This window comes from Mobula birostris, chromosome 23 (genome assembly GCF_030028105.1).
Source record: "Mobula birostris isolate sMobBir1 chromosome 23, sMobBir1.hap1, whole genome shotgun sequence".
In the NCBI taxonomy this organism is placed as follows: Eukaryota; Metazoa; Chordata; class Chondrichthyes; order Myliobatiformes; family Myliobatidae; genus Mobula; species Mobula birostris.
The window spans coordinates 38183627-38205555 of NC_092392.1; the positions used below are offsets into that span (position 1 = coordinate 38183627).

Below are 21929 nucleotides of genomic sequence, written 5' to 3' on the forward strand. Positions count from 1 at the left end.
CTCTGTGTGAAGGAGTTTTTCCTAATCTCGGTCCTAAAAGGCTTCCCCTTTATCCTCAAACTGTGACCCCTTGTTCTGGACTTCCCCAACATCGGGAACAATCTTCCTGCATCTAGCCTGTCCAATCCCTTTAGGATTTTATACGTTTCAATAAGATCCCCCCTTAATCTTCTAAATTCCAACGAGTATAAGCCTAGTCGATCCAGTCTTTCATCATATGAAAGTCCTGCCATCCCAGAATCAATCTGCTGAACCTTCTGTGTACTCCCTCTATGGCAAGGATGTCTTTCCTCAGATTAGGGGACCAAAACTGCACACAATACTCCAGGTGTGGTCTCACCAAGGCCTTGTACAACTGCAGTAGTACCTCCCTGCTCCTGTACTCGAATTCTCTTGCTATGAATGCCAGCATACCATTCGCCTTTTTCACCGCCTGCTGTACCTGCATGCCCACTTTCAATGACTGGTGTACAATGACACCCAGGTCTCGATGCACCTTCCCTTTTCCTAATCGGCCACCATTCAGAAAATAATCTGTTTTCCTGTTTTTGCCACCAAAGTGGATAACCTCACCTTTATCCACATTAAATTGCATCTGCCATGAATTTGCCCACTCACCCAACCTATCCAAGTCACCCTGCATCCTCTTAGCATCCTCCTCATAGCTAACACTGCCGCCCAGCTTCGTGTCATCCGCAAACTTGGAGATGCTGCATTTAATTCCCTCATCTAAGTCATTAATATATATTGTGAACAACTGGGGTCCCAGCACTGAGCCTTGCGGTACCCCACTACTCACTGCCTGCCATTCTGAAAAGGTCCCGTTTATTCCCACTCTTTGCTTCCTGTCTGCCAACCAATTCTCTATCGCCATCAATACCTTACCCCCAATACCATGTGCTTTAAGTTTGCACATTAATCTCCTGTGTGGGACCTTGTCAAAAGCCTTTTGAAAATCCAAATATACCACATCCACTGGTTCTCCCCTATCCACTCTACTAGTTACATCCTCAAAAAATTCTATGAGATTCGTCAGACATGATTTTCCTTTCACAAATCCATGCTGACTTTGTCCGATGATTTCACCGCTTTCCAAATGTGCTGTTATCACATCTTTGATAACTGACCCTAGCATTTTCTCCACCACCGATGTTAGGCTAACTGGTCTATAATTCCCCAGTTTCTCTCTCATGTCAAGAGTAAATGAGAAGCTTAAAGTATTAGCATTAGCTAAAAAAAAAAATGCCCTGAGAAACTGACAATACTGTAAACAGAAAACACTAATTCTTCATGCATTCCAAATCTAACCTGCCTACAACCTTCAGAACCGTTATTAACAAAACCGAATGCAAATTTGAGGAACATATTCTAGCCCTTCGGATTTGAAACTGATTTCTACAACTTCCATTAACTTGCTTTCTCCAGCTATATCTTATAGGCCAAGACATCCAACTGCACAGTTTTGCTCGTTCATTAATGCAGTTTGTGGATTGGACTTTGTAGTTCACGTTATGATGTGATTTTGGTTTCTGGTCACCCCTATTTTAGTTGCTATATTGGGTGATTTTGACTGGGGCAGCCTGCAGATAATGAACTGAGCTGAACTGAATATGCCTGGACTCTTGCGATTTTGTGTTTTATATTCTGTGTTTCTTGCTCATTTTATGGTTGCAGTTTGCATGATTTGTTTTTTTTAGCATGGGGGAGGTTTATTTTTTTTCTTTGAATGGGTTTTTGTGGTTTTCTTTATTCTGTGGCTGTCTATAGAGAAGACAAATCCCAGGGTTGTATACTGCATACATACTTTGATAATAACTGTACTTTGAATCTTTGAACATAATCTGACCTTAAGCCTTTATGTTTCTTTGTTTGGGTTCTCATTCTCCAAAAAGCCCTCATATTTTGCTTCTATGAAAAAAAAATTTTCTTTCCCTAACTGCTGCCATTAAACCACTGACCAGCTTATTCCCAGTGCAATCCTCATATTGCACCTATCAAAGCAATTCCCTCCATCTTGCCAATCCTCCCCCTTCCTGACTTGCAGCTTGATATCAGTGTCATTTCACCCTTGCCCAGTTGTGTCAAAGGATTCTGCACCTGAAACATTAAATCAGTTTCTCATTCCACAAACACTGCCTCGCTGCTAAGAGTTTCTAGCATTTTTATTTCAGATTATCAGTATCTGAAATTCATGACTGTCACTTACAATTTATGTCTATTACACTGTATTATATTTTAAATTAATGTATTTCATTTTGATCTCATATTTGAAGTCATTGTTTAAAACAAACCCAAAACATATTACTTGTTCACATTAAGACATAGTTAAACAATACTTTCAAATTTAAATATGAGATATTTCTCTTGTATCTTATAACGTGACAGTTCATTTCTGGTAACCATTTTATATGAGAAATATTTTTCTAATTAAAATGCAAACAACGGTGTATTTTGCCATCCACCTCAAAGACTGAAAATAACATCTCCACCTCACTGATAATCAACACTGGCGCACCTCAGGGATGTGCGCTGCTCTACTCTCTTTACACCCGTGACTGTGTGGCTACGCAAAGCTCAAGTATCATCTAGCGTAGGCAAAATTTCAGATGGAGATATATCAGCTAATTGAGTGATGTTGCAGGAACAACCTTGCATTCAATGTCAGAAAGACCAAAGAATTGATTGTGGACTTCAGAAAGAGTAAGACAAAGGAGCACACACCAGTCCTCATAGAGATCAGAAGTGGAAAGAGTGAGCAATTTCAAGCTCTTGGGTGTCAACATCTGAGGATATATCCTGGGCCCAACATATTGATGCAACTACAAAGAAGGCTCAACAGAGGCAATATTTCATTAGCAGTTTGAGAAGATTTGGTACATCACCAAAAACATTTGCAAATTTCTACAGATGTGTCATGAAGATCATTCTAACTGACTGCATCACCGGGTTGGTGCTATTGCACAGGATCAAAATAAGCTGAAGAGTTATAATCTTAGTCAGCTCCATCATGGGCACCAGCCACCATAGTATCCAGGACATCTTGAAGGCTCAAAAAGGCGGCATCCATCGTTAACGACCCCCATAACCCAAGACATGCCCTGTTCTCATTGTTACCATCAGGAAAGAGGTACAGAAGCCCCTAAAGACACACACTCAACAACTCAGGAACAACTTCATCCTCTTTGCCATCCAATCTTTAAATAGACATTGAACCAATGAACACTATCTCACTACTTTTTTAATTTTTATTTTTACACTACTTATAGTTTTTCTGTAATTTCAGTTTTTTCTCTATTAATATGTATTGCATTGTACTGCTGTCACAAAGACAACATATTTCACGACATATGCCAGTGATTTTAAACCTGATTCTGATATAATACTCAACAGTAAACTGCCATATGAATAAGACCTGACAGACACCGTTTTGAGAACAAACTCAAAACTGCTGACTGTAAGAAGATCTAATGTTTCCACACCAGTTATCACAAAATAGTGAAGCATTACAATTAAAGAGAAAGATCTATTAGAACAAAAATGGAATTCTGAAAGGGGTAATTGGGCATACAAATTAGTTACCAAGGACAAAGATTATATTAGATTTCTATGCTCTTAAAAATAAAACACTTTTAGCACTTTCATTTACGAAGGGAGTGTGCAAGAAGTTATAATCATGTCACATCAGTAGCTCGGTGCTGATTGCAGAGAGCATGGCTGCATAACTACATCCAAAAGAAAAATGGATTAAACATAGCAATATGATTTTAGTGTTAATTTTCATGTTGAGCATACCAGACATTAGATGATATAAAGATAGGTGAAAGGGCAGTAGTGTTGAGGAAGCAGGGAGTATGCAAAAGGACTTGCACAGATTAGGAGAATAGGCAAATGGAATACAGTGTAGGGAAGTGTATGATCATGTCCTGAAGAAAAGCACACTCGTCGGAAAAACAGCACCAAGACAACACTGGAGGACAGCGCCTTCAAGTGCAGTCGCCGCAGCCGAGACTGTCACTCCCTTGTGGGACTCTACAGCCACAACAGACACTGCTCTACCAACACAGACTGAAGCAAGACTTTCCAGGCACAGATCCATGGTCTCGCGAGACTAACAGATGCCACCATGATGATCATGTATTTTGATAGAAAGAATAAAGGCATAGTGAATTCAGGAATCAGAGGTGCAAAGGTACTTGGGAGTCCTAGTGCAGGATTTCCTGCAATTTAACTTGTACGATGAGCTCATGGTAACAAAGGCAAATGCAATGCTAGCATTCATTTTGAAAAGATGAGAATATAAAGGCAAGAATGCAATGCTGAGGCTTTATAAAGCATTAGTTAGACCACATTTGGAGAACTGGGACCAGTTTTGGGCTAGAAAGGAAAGACATGGCAGTGTTGAAGAAGGTCCGGAAGAAGTTTAAGAGAATGATCCAAGGGATGAAAAGAGCATTTGATGGCTCTGAGCTGGAGTTAGGGTGGATCTCACTGAAACTTACTGAATAATGAAAGGCTTGGATACAGTGGACATGGGGAGCATGTTTCCATTAGTTCAAAGTAGAATTTATTATCAGCGAACATACATGTCACCACATACAACCCTGAGATTCTCTTTCTGCAGGCATACTTGGCAAATCTATAGAACAATAACTTCAAATAGGATCTGTAAACTGTAAACGTCAGGAACTGGAAATCTTAAACAAACTTGTGGGAGAGATGAGATAGGAGACAGCTTCAGAATAAAAGGACAGATATGAGGAGGAATTTCTTTAGCCAGAAGGTGGTTAATCTGTGGAATTCATTGCCACACACAGCCATAGAGGTCAAGTTATCAAATATATTTAAAGTGGAGATTGATAGTTTCTTGATGATTAAGGGTGTCCAAGGTCACAGGAGAAAGCAGGAGTACAGGGTTGAGAAGGAATAATAAAACAGCCATAATCAATTAGCAGAATATTCAATGGACTGTATGGCCTAATTCTCTTCTACGCCAGAACTGATTTCATAAAATGAGAAGAAAAAGCTAAGTTTCAGCACCATTCCAAAAGAATTTGCAAGAGGAACAGAAGCTATCAATCAGACAAAGTTGTTCCCAAAATATTTAATGGGTAGAGAATCCTGCAATGCAGCAAAATTCTAGACAAATTGCATTGTGTAGGACTCTCAAAAACAAATATTTTCCATTAAAACAACCACATCAAAAGGTACTGCCTTGATGCTAGAAAAATACTTTTGATGAGCCTTTTGAATGTTAATTTAAATTCAAAGCATACAACAATGCAAAGAAGTTAAAAGATTAAAACGCTGTCATATCAATTAATTAAATTTACTGATATGAAGTGCTTGTTTTTATTAGGAAATCAAATGCATATTTAATTTATTAGTCCATAGGAGGGGACAGAAAATGCTACCCTACTTCAACATTTCACAATAAAATGACAAGAATCTCTGTATAGAAAAACAAACCTATTTATCATGCTCCTCATTACTGTGCATCCAGTGACTATAAGGAATAAGGACCTCCCAATTTCTGTTAGCTCATTTACAACCTCAATATATTTTTAACTATAAAATTCATCAGTTATCCTCACTAATACAGGACAGGAGGCATCAATTTACCTGAATACCATCAAGTAATTTGCTCATGCACCAGAAACTATCAGCTTCAATATTCTGCAACACTTCATCAGGCAAACTGGAAACGTCAAAATTTTCCACCTCTCCTTCTGCGGGGGGGAGGGGGGAAGAAAACAAAAAAAAACATTTAGAACATTATGAAAGTCAGTAGGCCTGCAAGAAATTATAACTGAGTCAAAATTAAAGAAAGTTCTCAGTACAGAATTATTTATATAATTATATCATAAAATTATTCAATTTTCAAATCTAAGTATTACTCCTGAAAAAGCAAAGTAAATTGTGCAGTGCATTTTGAGTTGCAGGGTGCCACAACTACTCCCAGATACCACCACTCACCTCTGCACTTATGGCAATTTCTTAGTGACCGAGCCATACAACAGTGAACATGGGAGGAAACTGGTGCAGTCACAAAAAACCTAATGTTTCATGTTCCATTAAGGGTCAACAGAGGCATGTGAAACAAAACTTCGTCTACCAACACCCAAGTCAACAATTTACTCGGTGTCAGTGCTGACCAGTCCTGATGTTTGCTTATCATGTATAATAAGGAGAAGGTGCTTGGGAAGCTGAAAGATTTGAAGGTAGATAAAGTCACATGGACCAGATGGACTACACTCTGGATTCTGAAAGAGGTAGCTGAAGTGATTGTGGAGGTATTAGTAATAATCTTTGAAGAATCACTAGATTCTGGAATGGTTCCAGATGACTAGAAAATTGCACACATCTCACCATTCTTTACGAAGGGAGGGAGGCAAAAGAAAGGAAACTTTAGACCTGACTTCAGTGGTTGGGAAGATGTTGGAGTCCATTATTATGGATGAGGATTTGAGGTACTACGAAGGATATGATAACAATGGCCAAAGTTAGCATGGTTTCCTTAAAGGGAAATCGTGCCTGACAAATTTGTTGGAATTCTTTGAGGAACTAACAGACAGGATAGACAAACGAGAGTCAGTGGATGCTGTTTACTTGGATTTTCAGACAGCCTTTAAAAAGGTGCCGCACATGGGGATGCTCATGGTATTATAGGAAAGATGCTAACATGAATAAAAGATTGGAGTATTGTGAACAGTTTTGGTCCCCGTATCTAAAAGGTGTACTGGCATTGGAGAGGACGTTCACGAGAATAATTCTGGGAATAAAAGGCTTAACACATGAGCGTTTGATGGCTCTGGGTATGTACTTGCTGAAATTTAGAAGAATAAGAGGGCGGATCTCATTAAAACCTATTAAATATTGAAAGGTCAAGATATAGTGATTATGGAGAGGACATTTACAATAATGGGTGAGCCTAGGATCAGACAGCATAGTCTGATAGAGGGAACGTCCATTTAGAACAGAGGTGAGAAGGAATTTCTTTAGGCAGACAGTAGTGAATCTGTGGAATTCAATGCCATGGACAGCTGTGGAGGCCAAGACATTGGATATATTTAAATCACAGGTTGATAGGTTCTTGTTTAGTCGGGGTGTCAAAGGTTAGGGGAGAAGACAAAAGAATGGGGTTGATAGAGATAATAAATCAGCCATTATGGAATTGCAGAGCAGATTCAGATGGGCCGAGTGGCCTAATTCTGCTCGCATGTCTAATGATCTAATTAACTCCCCACAGATTCACCTTGAACTGATGGGCATTCGTCATTAATCTATCAGAAAGGTTTATGAAGAGGATATCCCCAAAGTAGTCTCAGCCTCTCGTTATCACAGAAATCACCTTTGCTTTATATATACCTCCCAACTGAGTCTGCAATTTCAAATGTGGAATAGCAGTGAAAAAAACAAGCCAATTTTAAGAAGGGACTGAAATGTCAATTCCGTTTCCTTTTCTACAGATGCTGCCTGCCCTGCTGAGTGTTTCAGTATTTTCTGCTTTCGTAACACATTTCCAGAATTTCCAGTCTGTTTATTTCTATCTCGTAACCCAGAGTCTACTGAAATGTGTTCTAATTTGCATTTAAGTGTATTGCAAGTAAAGCAAATATTTCATCAGCCTCTATGATTACTTGTGGACCTATATTGCCACTTTGAGAGATTTATAATTATTGACAAGCAAACTGTCATTCTTTGTGGACTACCATTATTAAAATAAAATCGGGATCATCTTTCTCAGGATTTCTGAACTATAAAAGTTCACCTGCCCAAGTTTTAAGAGTCTTATTCTGCTTCTTTACAACTTGCTACTCCAATCTACATATCTTCCTCTGGGTATTCCTGCATATATCTGTTCAAATATAAAATACATTTCTCCCTTCTAAAACTACCTTGTCAACCTTATCACCCTCAAAGCCATAACTCCAGGATGTTAAGTGAAACTTTGTTTTGGGTTTCTTGGAGCACAGCATCTCAAACTGACTTGTTGCTTTTTAGTCAATAAAATCAAATATTCGTAAGGAACTAGAGAACTGTGCATTGGTAATCCAAATGAAGATCTGCAATGGTTGAGTTGGTAACCAAATGCTGAATGATACCCAGCAAATGCCGAGAACACTGACGAGATATCAGCCGCAACAAGCCAAATGTAATATACACTCTTGCCTGAAAAATATAGGAGATCAACACATTTGAAACGTCACCTTGAAGGCTTTTCCTTAAAATGAGTCACATACACAAGACAAAATAACAGTACAGGCGGTAGAAGCAACATACAAAAAAATGTTGGAAGAACTCATCACGTCAGGCAGCATCTATGAAAATGAAGATAGTCGACAATCCAGGCCGAGACCTTTCTTCAGGACTAAGGAAGGGGGAAGACACCAGAATAAAAAGATGGAGGTAGGGGAAGGAGGAAAACTAGAAGGTGATAAGTTAAGCCAGTGAGTGGGAAAGGTAAAGAGCCGGAGAGGAGTAATCTGATAGGAGAGGAGAGTTGATCATAGGAGAAAGAGATGGGGGAGGGGGGCACCCAGGCAGAGGTGATAGGCAGGTGAGAAATGGTAAAAGGGTAGAGTGGGGAATGGGGGGGGTAGAAATAGAGGAAGTGGTCCCCTAATTTACCCATTGGAAATTGGGAGATCACTTCATCGAGCACTTCCACTCCATCCACCATAAGCACGACTTCCTGGTGGCCAAAACACTTAAGTTCACATTCCCGCTCTAATATTTTGGCCAATGATCTCCTCTTGTCCCAAGATGAGGCCACCTTCAGAGTGGAGCAGCAATACCTTATATTCTCTCTGGGTACTATAGCTTCCAACCTGATGGCATGAAAATAGATTTCTCCTTCCAGTAAACACATTCCACTGCCACCCCACCCCTCATCCTCTATACCTCACTTTTACTTCTACTCACTTGCCTATTACTTATTCCTGGGTCCCCTCCTCCTTCCCTTTCTCCTATGGTCCACTCTCCTCTCCTATCACATTCCTTCTCCAGCCCTTTACCTTTTCAACCCACCTGGCTTCATCTATCGCCTTCCAGCTAGCCTCTTTCCCCTCCCCCCACCTTTTTATTCTCGCTTCTTTCCCTTTCCTTCTCGGTCCTGGCTCAAAATGTTAACTGTCTAAAGGTGAAAAGCGAAAATATCATTCAGCGTTTGTTTTGCAGTGAGCCATTATAGAGGCAGCGCGCACCGTGAGCAGCGAGAGTGACGCCGCCAGGCTCCTTCCCCAGGAACTACACTCAACATCTCAGCATCAAGCCGCCATAGCTCTGAACTGTGTCTGTGAGCATCTGTGCTTTGTCTTGATTTATTTTGTGCATCCGTTAGCAATATATGTCCTAAGGTATCAGAAAAGCCTAAGAGAGCTTGTAAAGGTGTTACGTTTAGCGTAAAACTGGACGTAATTAAGCATTTCGATCGTGGTGAACAAAATAAAGACATTGTGCGTGCATTGAACTTGCCTGCGTCCATCATTTGCACTATTTACACACAGAGAGAAAGAATCTTGAAGGCTGCCAATGTTACCATTGGTTCTGCTAGTAGCTAAGTGGTGTCTTTTAGTCTTCCTCTTCCTCTCTCTCTTACAACCCAGTCTCCTGTACCTCCCACCTCTGACGACTCAGCCTAACACACCATCATCACCACCTTCCAAACATCCAGTGTGCTCACTGTCTTCCTGATTCTGGTAAGTGAAATTATACTGTACGTACATTATTTCTACTTTATATAGGCTGTGTATTTATCATATCATTCCTGCTTTTACTATATGTTAGTGTTATTTTAGGTTTTATGCGTCATTTGGTATGACTTGGTAGGTCATTTTTTGGGTCTGGGAATGCTCAAAAATTTTTCCCATATAAATTAATGGTAATTGCTTCTTCACTTTACGCCATTTCGGCTTATGAACAGTTTCATAGGAACACTCTACTTTTGGATAGCGGGGGAAACCTGTAAAGAGAAATGAAGTGCATCATATACAAACCCCATTTCCAGAAAAGTTGGGATATTTTCCAAAATGCAATAAAAACAAAAATCTGTGATATGTTAATTCACATGAACATGTATTTAACTGACAGCAGTACAAAGAAAAGATTTTCAATAGGTTTACTGACCAACTTAATTGTATTTTGTAAATATACACAAAATTAGCATTTGATGGTTGCAACACACTCAACAAAAGTTGGGACAGAGTTAAAAAATAAGATTGAAAAGTGCACAGAATATTCAAGTAACACCGGTTTGGAAGACTCCACATTAAGCAGGCTAATTGGTAGCAGGTAAGGTATCATAACTGGGTATAAAAGTAGCGTCCATCAAAGGCTCAGTCTTTGCAAGCAAGGATGGGTCGTGGCTCACCCCTTTGTGCCAAAATTCGTGAGAGAATTGTTAGTCAGTTCAAAAGGAGCATGTCTCAACGCAAGGTTGCAGAGAATTTAGGTCTTTCAACATCTACAGTACATAATATTGTGAAACGATTCAGCGAATTCAGAGACATCTCAGTGCGTAAAGGGCAAGGTCGGAAACCACTGTTGAATGCGCGTGATCTTCGAGCCCTCAGGCGGCACTGCCTAAGAAACCGTCATGCTACTGTGACAATTATAGCCACCTGGGCTCAGGAGTACTTCGGAAAACCATTGTCACTCAACACAGTGTCGCTGCATCCAGAAATGCAATTTGAAACTGTATTACACAAGGAGGAAGCCACACATCAACTCTATGCAGAAACGCCGGCGAGTTCTCTGGGCCCGAGCTCATCTCAGGTGGACCGAAAGACTGTGGAACCATGTGCTGTGGTCAGATGAGACAACATCTCAACTAGTTTTCGGAAAAAACGGGCGTCCAGTTCTCCGTGCCAAAGATGAAAATGACCATCCAGATTGTTATCAGCGAAAGGTGCAAAAGCCAGCATCTGTGATGGTATGGGGGTGCATCAGTGCCCACGGCATGGGTGAGTTGCATGTATGTGAAGGTACCATTGACTCTGAGGCATATATTAGGATTTTAGAGAGACATATGTTGCCATCAAGGCGATGTCTCTTCCTGGGACGTCCATGCTTATTTCAGCAGGACAATGCCAGACCACATTCTGCACGGGCTACAACAGCGTGGCTTTGTAGACACAGAGTGTTTGTGCTTGACTGGCCTGCTGCCAGTCCAGATCTACCTCCTATTGAAAATGTATGGCGCATCATGAAGAGGAGAATCAGACAACGGGGACCACGGACTGTTGAGCGGCTGAAGTCTTATATCAAGCAAGAATGGACAAAATTTCCAATTGCAAATTTACTACAATTAGTATCCTCAGTTCCAAAACGATTAAAAAGTGTTATTAAAAGGAAAGGTGATGTAACACAATGGTAAACATGCCTCTGTCCCAACTTTTGTTGAGTGTGTTGCAGCCGTCAAATTCTAAATTTGTGTATGTTTACAAAATACAATTAAGTTGGTCAGTAAAACTATTGAAAATCTTTTCTTTGTACTTTTGTCAGTTAAATAAAGGTACATGTGAATTAACATATCACAGATTTTTGTTTTTATTGCATTTTGGAAAATATCCCAACTTTTCTGGAAATGGGGTTTGTATATCGATGCACTTAGCAGATAGGAAAGAATGTATGTCACTATAAATATTACTTCTTTAACAACATACACCAATTTCTGAATTGCAGTAAGCTTTAAAGTCAAGCACAGCTCACTGGTCAAGGCTGCTCTGTAACTGCACAGAGAAACTGCTGCCCTTGGCTTCTGTTAACTGTTCCATTCAAACCAAACAGTAGGCAATTCAAATCACTAATCTTGCCCTTATCACCACAGACTGGGAATTGGAACCAGAACACAATCAGAGATCCATGATTCTTTGGAAACTGAATTTTTGTTGTCACCATGCATCACCAGCAAATGGCGAGTTTCCATCCAGATGCAGCTCTCAAGCCTACCGATTTCCTTTGCTTCAAATGAGACTGTCTGCCGGTGAGGGTGGGTAGGGGGAAACAGGGAGAAAGAAGCACAGCATAGCTCCTCTCTGCAATCTTATTTCTTGTTTCTCTGTAAACAAACATGAGTAATCCAATAAACTTAGAACCTTAAACAACAAAATAAAACAAAAAGCTTCAATGTTTTTGCTTTTAACACTGACATTTCATAAGACAATAACTTTATGGATGGTCATAGCCAGGGGATAGTGGGGATACGCTCCGATTGCCTACTAAATGCTCTCAATGGTGTGCGTCTCAAATAACGTCTGACAACCAAGTCCAGCTCCTAGCCTTCACGTGCAGCTTAGCTACTAAGCTCAGTGGAACTTTCTACTGATAAAAGGGACAAATGCAGGCTCCTGGCACCTTAAAACTAGTTGCAGTCCACATTTTTCGACTACTTAATGCAGAAAACCAGGTAACTGCGAAGGGTTCACAAACTTTTTCTTGCAACTTTATATATATAAAGCTTTAGAAGCTAAAGAAAACAAAGCACCATCTTGGATGGATCATATATGTAACTTTTAGCATGATGCTATTACAATTTAGGGAATTAAAGTTCAATTCCGATGCCATCTGTAAGGAGTTTATTCATCCTCCCTGTAAAAGCATGGGTTTCCTCCCAGTACTCCAGTTTCCTCCCACATTCCAAGAACATACCAGTTAGTAGGTCAACTGGTCATTGAAAATTATCCTTAGTTTAGGGTTAAATAAATGGGTTGCTGAGCACTGCGGCTCATTGAGCTCATTCTGTACTGTATCTCTAAATAAAAATATACAGAATTGGAAAACAGAAATAAAGCTAAGCGCAATCTTACTGTTGAGCTCAAAAGTACTGTCTTTGCATTGTCAATGTGAGCAATTAAGGATCCCTTCCACCATGAAAAGTCATATCAACAGCACACAGGTCTTACCACATGATTCAACACCAGCTGATCTTTTCATAATGTTAGTTTTAGTTTCTCCGCTCCATTTAGCAGTTAGGTTGCTGCTGTTAGAGACTGGTGCTCTCTGCTCTGATTTGCACTGTGTGCCTCATGGGCCTGGCAGAGCTACCGTGTCAATACCACACGTACTCACTCTTCCAAGTGAAATTCTCCAGCGGATACTTTGCTTCTAGCCATACTGGCATTGAAGAACAAACTACTGGTTACAACACAAGTTAACAGAGGCCAGTTAGCTGCACTTAGCAAATGCACAATAATATCCATGAGGCTGAGATATTCAGATTTGTTTCAAATGAATAAATTTCTCAAAACCTAAGTCAGTGTTGGACTTTGACACATGTTGACCGTCAACATTCAGTGTGCCAAGCCTGGTGAAAGCCATGCCGCTGGCCTCCACGTGGAATCCAAAACAAGCAATCCTAACAAGATCATCCAGCTCTATGCTCGTTAAGGTGCAGGGAAACATCAGATCCTGGGCCATGAGAGTCTGTGATCCCAGTGATATCAATGAGGAGTACAATCTTCCATGTCCCATTCACATTTCCTCAGCATCCCAAGAATGCTGGTTCATTGTACAAATAGTGATGTGGAGAGGGGCTTGGATGACTATTCACTAAATGTGGATTGTTCCAGTGCCAAATTTAAAAGGTGCAAATGTTCCTACTGGTAGGAATTTGTCTTGTTCAGGATGACTCAACAACTCAGCAGATGAGATGAAAATACATCTCCGGTCAGGTCTGACATATACCTGTACAACTGACACCTTCACATAAGAGTGAAAGAAAGTCAGCCCAAAATACTGATTCAAATGTATTCAGCAATAATTCGTTCATTTGTTATGTGCTATGTCATATGACGTGGGTAATCACGGTCTTTCCAGGACCACAATTGTTCTTGAGAGATTTTTCTGCCAAAGTGGTTTGCCATTGCCTTCTTCTAAGCAGTGTCTTTACAAGGTGGGAGACCGCAGCCACTATCAATACTCTTCAGAGATTGTCTGCCTGACATCTGTGGCTGCATAACTGGTAGGAGTGATAATCACCAACTGTTCACGTGACCCTGACTGGGGTGGAGAGGGCTAAGCAAGTGCTACACCTTGCCTAAGGGTGACCTGCAGGCTTGTGGTGGGAAGGAGCTCTTTACACCTCCTTTGGTAGAGATGTGTCTCTACTCTGCCACCCACCAGCAATAATTAGATTCGACAAATATTGAAGACTGGGTTGAAATGTTCCAATCACAAACAAGAGAAAATGTGCAGATTCTGGAAATCTGGACCCCAACAGACTCACAGGTAAAGTGTCCCCTCACCTGGAAAGAATGTTAGGGGCCCTGAATGGTAGTGAGGGGGTGATGTAGGGGCAGGTGTAGCACTTGTTCTGTTTGCATGGATGGTGCCAGGAGGGAGATCAGTGGGGCGGGATGAATGGACAAGGAAGTCGTGTAGGGAGCAATCCCTGCAGAAAGCAGAAAGTGTGGGGGGGGGGGGGGGCGGGGCAGGGGAAGATGTGTTTGGTGATGGAATCCCATTGAAGATGGCAGAATTTGTGGAGAATTATGCGCTGGACACAAAGGCTGGTGGAATGGTAGGTGAGGAAAAGAGGAACCCTATCCCTGGTAGGGTGGCTGGAGGATGGGGTGAGAGCAGACATGCGTGAAATATAAGTGATGCGGTTGAAGGCAGCGCTGACGGTGGAGGAAGGAAAGCCCCTTTCTTTGAAGAAGGAAGACCTCTTTGTTTCAATTTTCAATACTACACAGAAAAAAATAGCTTACTTGATAGGCACCCCATCCACAACCATTCACTCACTTAATCATTGACACAGTAGCAGCAGTTTGTGCCATCTACAGGATACAACATGGTAACTCATCAAGTGTTCCTAGATAGCTCTTTCGATAGGTAGAAGGACAACAACACAAAAACAAGGACAACCACCACCTGGAGCCACACACCATGTGACTAGGAAATACATCACCACTCCAAAGCCATCGCTGGTTCAAAATCACAGAAATCTCCCTAGCAGCATTGTGGGTATACACACGTCTCAAGCACTGCAGCAGTTCAAGGTGGAAGCTCCCTTTGTCAAGGGCATCTAGCGATGGACAATTAACAGCTGGCTCAGTCTGCAAAGACCACACCCCTTGAATGAACTTTCAAGACTGGCTATACTTATTTATTTGAGAAAAATTACATTATTAGCAAAATCCATCAAGGAATGAGAGGACCAAGAAGAATTTTGTCCTCATAGATTCAAAAACAAAAACAAAAATCCCACATAAAAACAAAAAGGTAGAAGTGCAGGAATTTGAAAACAGAATGCTGCAAAATCTCAGCAGAAGAGGTACCAACTGAGGACAAAATAATGGTTTATAAGCACAATTCAGAATCCTTTATTGAAAAAATATTTAAGGTTAAAATGTTCACAGGAAAAGAACAACATGAATTTTTACAGCAGCCTTCACAGTGACAAGGTCCAAAGTGGTCAGGTAAAATTCCAAACTAGTATATGTAAGAAAATACTTGGTCAATTTGCACTTCTTTAAATGAGCCATATTATTTGATCCAGTTTCAAAGGAAAAATAGATCATTAATTATTGTTACTATTTAAATGGTGAAAGAATACTGTTGTGCAGAAGACTTGGGAGGGCCTGTGCATAAATCATAAAAGGCTGGCTTGTAGGTGCAACGGGTTATAAAGAAGTCATATGGAACGTTGGCCTTCATTGCTTCACTACATTTAAAAGCAGAGAGGTTTGCATGCTGCAAATGTACAGGGCACTGGTGAGGCTGGAGTACCGCAAACAGTTCTAGTCTTCTCACTTGAGGAAAAATATACTAGCTTTGGAGGAAGAGCAGAGGTTGTTCATCAGCTTGATTCCAGAGATGAGGGGGTTAGCCTATGAGGAGAGATTGAGTCATTTGGGATTATACATCCCAGAATTCAGAAGAATGAGAGGGTAATCATATAGATTACATAATCATCATACAAAACTAGAAGTGAGAAAGTAGTCTCCACTGGCAAGTAAGACTGGAGCAAGGGGACATAGCCTCAAGCTTCAGAGGAATAGATTTTGGATGATGAAGAGAAACTGCTTTTCCCAGAGAGAAATGAATCTTAATCTTTTAAATGTCCTAGTTTTTAGGTTATAATTGAACCAATCAATTTTGAATGGTCTTGAAAACCTTTGAATGCTTCTGAATTTCAAAAGAGATTTTCATTATAACCTCGTGAGATACAAAGCAACAGATCAGATGAAAACTAGGAAAAATAACTAACCCAAGTATAATTTACAATTATCTCTAAATAAAGTTATTTTCTTGAAAGAAACACAGCAAACACTTAAGAAATTCAATGATGTTAAATCCAATGCAAAATATTTCATGACGTTATCACTCAACCCCACCACCAACTCTGAAATGTTTTCAGATAAATACAAAAGATAGCTTAAGTGACTAAATGTCTGTCGTATCCGATGACAACAGAGCACAAAAGACCTGCGTCGGAGAGTTTATAAAGCGGAAAAACCGTTGCACCAGGGCAGTTCCACCCTCTCTATCTCAGAAGTCTGGGTCCATGGGTCCAGTGGTACGCGTAGTTGTCACAATTGGGGTCTTCGTTCGTTGCAGAGGATGACCGCGACTTCTTCAGTGCCCTGTCATGCCCTTTGCTCTCCACAAAGTGTTGCAGAACTGCCTTCCTGGCCATTGGATCTCATCCGCAGAGTCTACTGGACCTGTCTTTGCATGCTAGGACAGGCGTGTCCCTAACTCACCAAGGTACGAGGCCCTAACCTGATTCAGCTCACCTGTCGGAACAGTGTACCAAGGTGTGGCCACTGTCGTATGCAAGCAATTACCTGGAGCCACATGTGAGAACTGAGTGTCCGGTGGGTATCAAATATGAATGAGGTGCCCCGGAATGGACATGACAAGCCCCTTCACCAGAGATGCTACCTTTCCCCGGACACACAATAGACCCCCCCCCCCCAAAAAAAACCCAAATGAAAATATTAAACAGTTAAATTACTAAGAAGTAAATGAAGGAACTCTATAGAATGCCATTTTGAAAAATTAAATGCAAATTTATTACATTTTCTTCAGTCCTTTGAAGTTATTCGAGTATTCACATGCTAAATGAAATAATGTGATCCATGTTGTGATTTATTTGCTTTGTTTCAAAGTTTGACTGTAAAAAGATTAATTTTCATGTTGCTTCTCTGTACTTGAAGAGATCATTTCCCAGGGGTGGATGCCATTTAATGACAAGTGCTGCCACTAATTACCCACATCTCATCAACAAAGCCTATATAATTAGAAAAAATTATCATGCTGACCTCATACACAACTCCTGAACAGCTTTTCAGTGACTTTAAACTGTAATGCTATCATATGACTATGGCATGGAAAATAAAACAGGACAACAAACATGCCACACTCCTGTACTCCGTATTATTTTATTATAACTGGATTTGTGGTTTAACAAGTATCTTAAGAGAATTATTGGATATGTGCTGTCCACTTGATTGAAATAAAGGTCAAAAGATGAAGATAACCTATTGACAGACCGTCTTATTTATTGAATTCATTAATGGACTTTACCATAGTGGAAAACCATACCATAAAGACCACAATCCAAGAGTAAAATCCTTGGAAGTTAAGTCCCTATAAAGTGGCCATAGGTGAACATTCCAAAAATAAATGGACACTAGTCTGATTTCTGAATTATCAGCACAATTATAAATGAGCTAATTTACATAACTACACCATATAGTAGAATTTCAGCATTTCATCCATTCAGCTACCAGAGTACAAGCATTGTGATTATTTCATACACTGGGCATATTACAGTCCAGTTAGGGATGTGTTCCTGTCGATGTTCACAAAGCTCTAGATTGCAATATAACAAATGAAATGGTGTCAGGGCCCGAGGAGAGGGACAAGCCAGTTCAGCTTGTTGCTCCACTCTGAGCTAAACTAAGAATCTGTGGACGGACTCTCTTGTGGACTTCAGTTCAGAATGCTATTTTGCTTGTGTTTATTGTTTACATGATTTGCTTTTTTTCCCCTCTGCACATTGGGTGTTTGACAGTCTTTTTTTTTTGATGGCTTTTTTGGGTTTCTTTGTTTTGTGGCTGCCTGATAGGCAATGAACCTCAAGGTTCTATAATATATATGTTTTTTGATAATAAATGTACTTTGAAGTTTGAAATCTCAAGTTGTTTTCCACAAGTGCAATATCTACTGCATACGTTTATCATCCAATCACAATGATTATGTCTACTTAATTCTTTCTTCAAATAACTCATGTATAAGCTACTTTCTCCTCGCAAAAAGACATGTTCTTCTATCTGAGGACAAAATATTGATAAAAGCATCACTCTTCTGCAATAGGTAATATTGCAGCAGATAACCTATTCATTCCCCTGGTGATCCCTTTTAAAGCCCATTTAATATGAATGAAAGACATGTGCTTCGCTCAGACTGCACACTTAAAACGAAGACTATCTAATGCTTGAAAAATAGATCCCAAAGTAAATAAAACGAAGTACTACTAGTTACACTTTTTATTATTAATTACACAGATTCTTGATGCTGTATTCACTAACACGTCCACCAGAGGGTGCTCACATCAGACCATTTCTGGGGTTAATTTCACAAAATTCTGAATTTTTCAGGATGAATGAAAGTGCAAATACCAGTAAGAAACGACTACTTGAAATTTTTTTTCTTCTCAAAATTTAATACTACAATATGGCATTTCAGAAGCAAACCCAAAACCAACTGTTTAGGTACCTCTTAAATAACAAAAATGATAACTGTGGTAAAACAGAAATATATACACAAGAGACCATTGTTGCTTCCTCCAATATGCAATTTATTTGTTAAGAAACGACCACCTCAACTCTCAATATAATTATGAAAACGCCTTTTACTTGTTTAAATACATTTTCATTGGGAAGAGCAACAAAAGAGATTTGTAAATTAAACCATCATAGGAACATAGGAATAACAACTGATAATTGAAAAAAAAGTCAGCTGTGACTAAATTTATTAACAGACTGTTCTTAATAGTGTACTTAAAACAAAAAAGATATTGCAGGGTGCTCCAACGGAAACATAATACAAATCCCTTGTCGATAGAGGAAGAAATAGTAAGAGGGATAGCTAAAAGAGAAGTTAAAGAGACTCTTTGAAGCTACTAAGTTAGGTAGTTAAATGAGGAGATTTAAGGCCAGGGGGATCCAACCACAGCTATAAATTATCTATCAATCCTTCAAAACATTCAATAAACTTTGTGAGGCAGGACCACCACTGCACAGAGCCATACCGACTACTCTTAACAGCTCAAGTTTTTCAGGAGCAAATAAATCCTGTTCCGCCGCTGTCTGTAAGGAGTTTGCATGTTTTCTCCATGACTGCATGGGTTTTCTCCGAGTGCTCTGGTTTCTTCGTACAGTCCAAAGACATACTGGTTGGTAAGTTAACTGGTCCTTGTAAATTGTCCCTTAATTAGGATTAAATTGGGCAGTTCCTAAGCAGCGCAGTTTGAATTATTCTGTGCGGTCTCTCCAATAAAAAAACAAAAAAGTATTGCACTATCAATGCAAGGCTCACAGGTCTTCCACCTCCTGAATTATCCCTCTTGCCCCTCTTAAACAAAACAACTACCCTGGCTATCTTCCAGTCTTCTGCAATCTCACTAGTGGCTGGAGATGATACAAAGATCTCTGTCAAAGCATCCAACATATTCTCCTCTCTTGCCTCTCTCAGCATCTTGGCACAGATCACATCAGGCCCTGGGGACTTATAAACCTTAATGTTTAAAGTTTAAGACACAACACATCCTCCTTTGTCATCTTGACATGCCCTATATCAATATGCTGATCTCAGTATCATCCATGTCCTGCTTGGTGTACACTGATGTGTAGCACTAATTAAGGACTTTGCCCACTTTCTCATTTTTTTTTCCTTTCCAGAAATGCTGCTTTAACTTAAATGTTTCTGGCAAGTTCTGTTTTTGTTTCCACAATGCAGGTTTTGACTTTTAACAATAATGAGAAACAGACCGAGAAAGCATGTTACCCTACAGGGCTCAGAAGGCTGCAACATGCTCAGGTGGAATAAAAGACGCTCTTTATTTTGCTTGCATTAGGTTTCTACATAATGATTAAGCTTAACTTGTTGTGCTTAATATCAACTCACGTGCTTATGTTCATACATCATCCATTTTTAAAAAATTTGCCCGAACAACTTCAAACTTTCTAGTACCTCCACTGAATCATTACTTTTTGAACTTTTTTATTACCTTGAAACTTTTCTTTGACATTCCTGTTTCTTAAAGATCTAATTTCAGATAATAGGGTAGTATCATCGATACATCATTATGCATTGATGTTTTAGAAGATTGGGTATGGGATGAGTTTAATCATTTGTATCAACTGCATCATGACAGAGTGGAATGTGCTTGGACATTTATTTGTTATCTTTCGCAAATACATTGCTTCGGTGTCCAGATGCCGCAGTCTATCTCTGTAATGTTACTTGCCATGTCAGCTTTGCAAATTTCAGCAGGGATACTTCTGTTGTCAGACTTCGGCAACAGACAAATAAATCAGAAGCAAGGTTCAAGAACTGCAAGTGCAGCCTACCCAACATGCTAAAACATGACTTCTCAACACCTATTCTCAAATGCCTCAGCCAATGAAGGCAAGAACACTAAATGCCTTCTTCACTACCCTATCCACCTGTGTTAGGAACTATGAGCTTGCAACCCAAGAGCCCTCCACATAGCAATGCTTTTAAAGCCCATGTAGTGAATAAGCCAGCAACTACCCCAAAATATATTACCTCACAGATACTGGCTGAAATTCCCATCTGTTACTGAACAATGCAACTTTCCAGTTGATCTATGTCCTTCCGAATGGTTAAAAATTGTTGGAGTCCAGAAGGCAACAAAAGTTGTTCTCGTCATGAAGAAATTTACGAATCAGATTACTTACATTCTCATCCCCACCTTTTATTACAAGTAAGTAAGGTGTTAGCACTTATACCTGGGGTGCACCACTGGTTAGACTTCCAATTAGAAAATCAATTCCCTGCCACTACCCACTGCCTCTTTTCACTAAACTAATTAAGAACCCAACTTAACAACATTACTCTGATCCCATGTGCTTTAATCTTCTGTACCTGGCAGCAAAAATGGATTTTGGATGTTCTAGCATCTATTCAGCACGCAACGCCAAATAACAACAAAGCCTGGTGAATATGTCAATAACCTACTGAATACACATAGCTATTATAAAGATTCATCAAGTTGCCAAGAGAAGTTAACCTAAGCTGTGAAACTGACACCAAGACAGTACTTTAAAATTCTGTCCAGAGATTCTCCGCATTTTCATTAACTTCCTTACAACATCCTTCACTTTGATAAGTTAATATCTAAGAGATGAAAAATAAACTCTGTGTGCAGTTTTCATTAAGTGGGCATTACTGGTAAGAGTTCAATAAATGTCAATAAAGTATTACAAAACAGAGGCATTCTATAATTGATTGGTCCAAGAAGGATTTCCCTGAACCCTGAAGTCGAGCCACTACAGCAGGAGAAACTTGTTTTAAATGAAGCTTAACCATGAAAGCCTAATATTATAAAAGCCCAACAGGATAAATAAATTGTGATCAGCTATTGTAGTCCCAAGCACGGTTCACTTGGGCACCAGGGAACATAGGTTTAAATTGACTTTTCATGTGGCAGCGGTAGGACACTAATAAATTTGATGAAAAATCATCTTTTTTTAAATTCTAATATTTCTCATGCTGAATGGATCATTTTCTTCCTTTCTCTGACTCCACTCTAGTTTTCTATTTACTCTAGATCATAGAAAATACTGCTGGAGAAAACTGTTTCTCCTCTCCAGGCCCTACATGTAATTTTTATTTTATTTTGTGGAAAATCTATCAATTGCTTCCAGTTGCAGCTTTTGTTCGAGCAATAATTC

At 39.8% G+C, this 21929-nt stretch overlaps 1 protein-coding gene across 4 annotated transcripts in view; it reads right to left on the reverse strand.

Moving 5' to 3' along the window:
* tbc1d22a (TBC1 domain family, member 22a) overlaps positions 1-21929 on the reverse strand; it is a 335257-nt gene that overhangs the window by 187362 nt on the left and 125966 nt on the right. For all 4 annotated transcript variants that reach the window (XM_072241880.1, XM_072241879.1, XM_072241878.1 and 1 more), the window contains one exon: positions 5620-5726. In XM_072241880.1, the coding sequence (XP_072097981.1) occupies positions 5620-5726 (107 nt within the window). The remainder of the gene's footprint in view (positions 1-5619; positions 5727-21929) is intronic.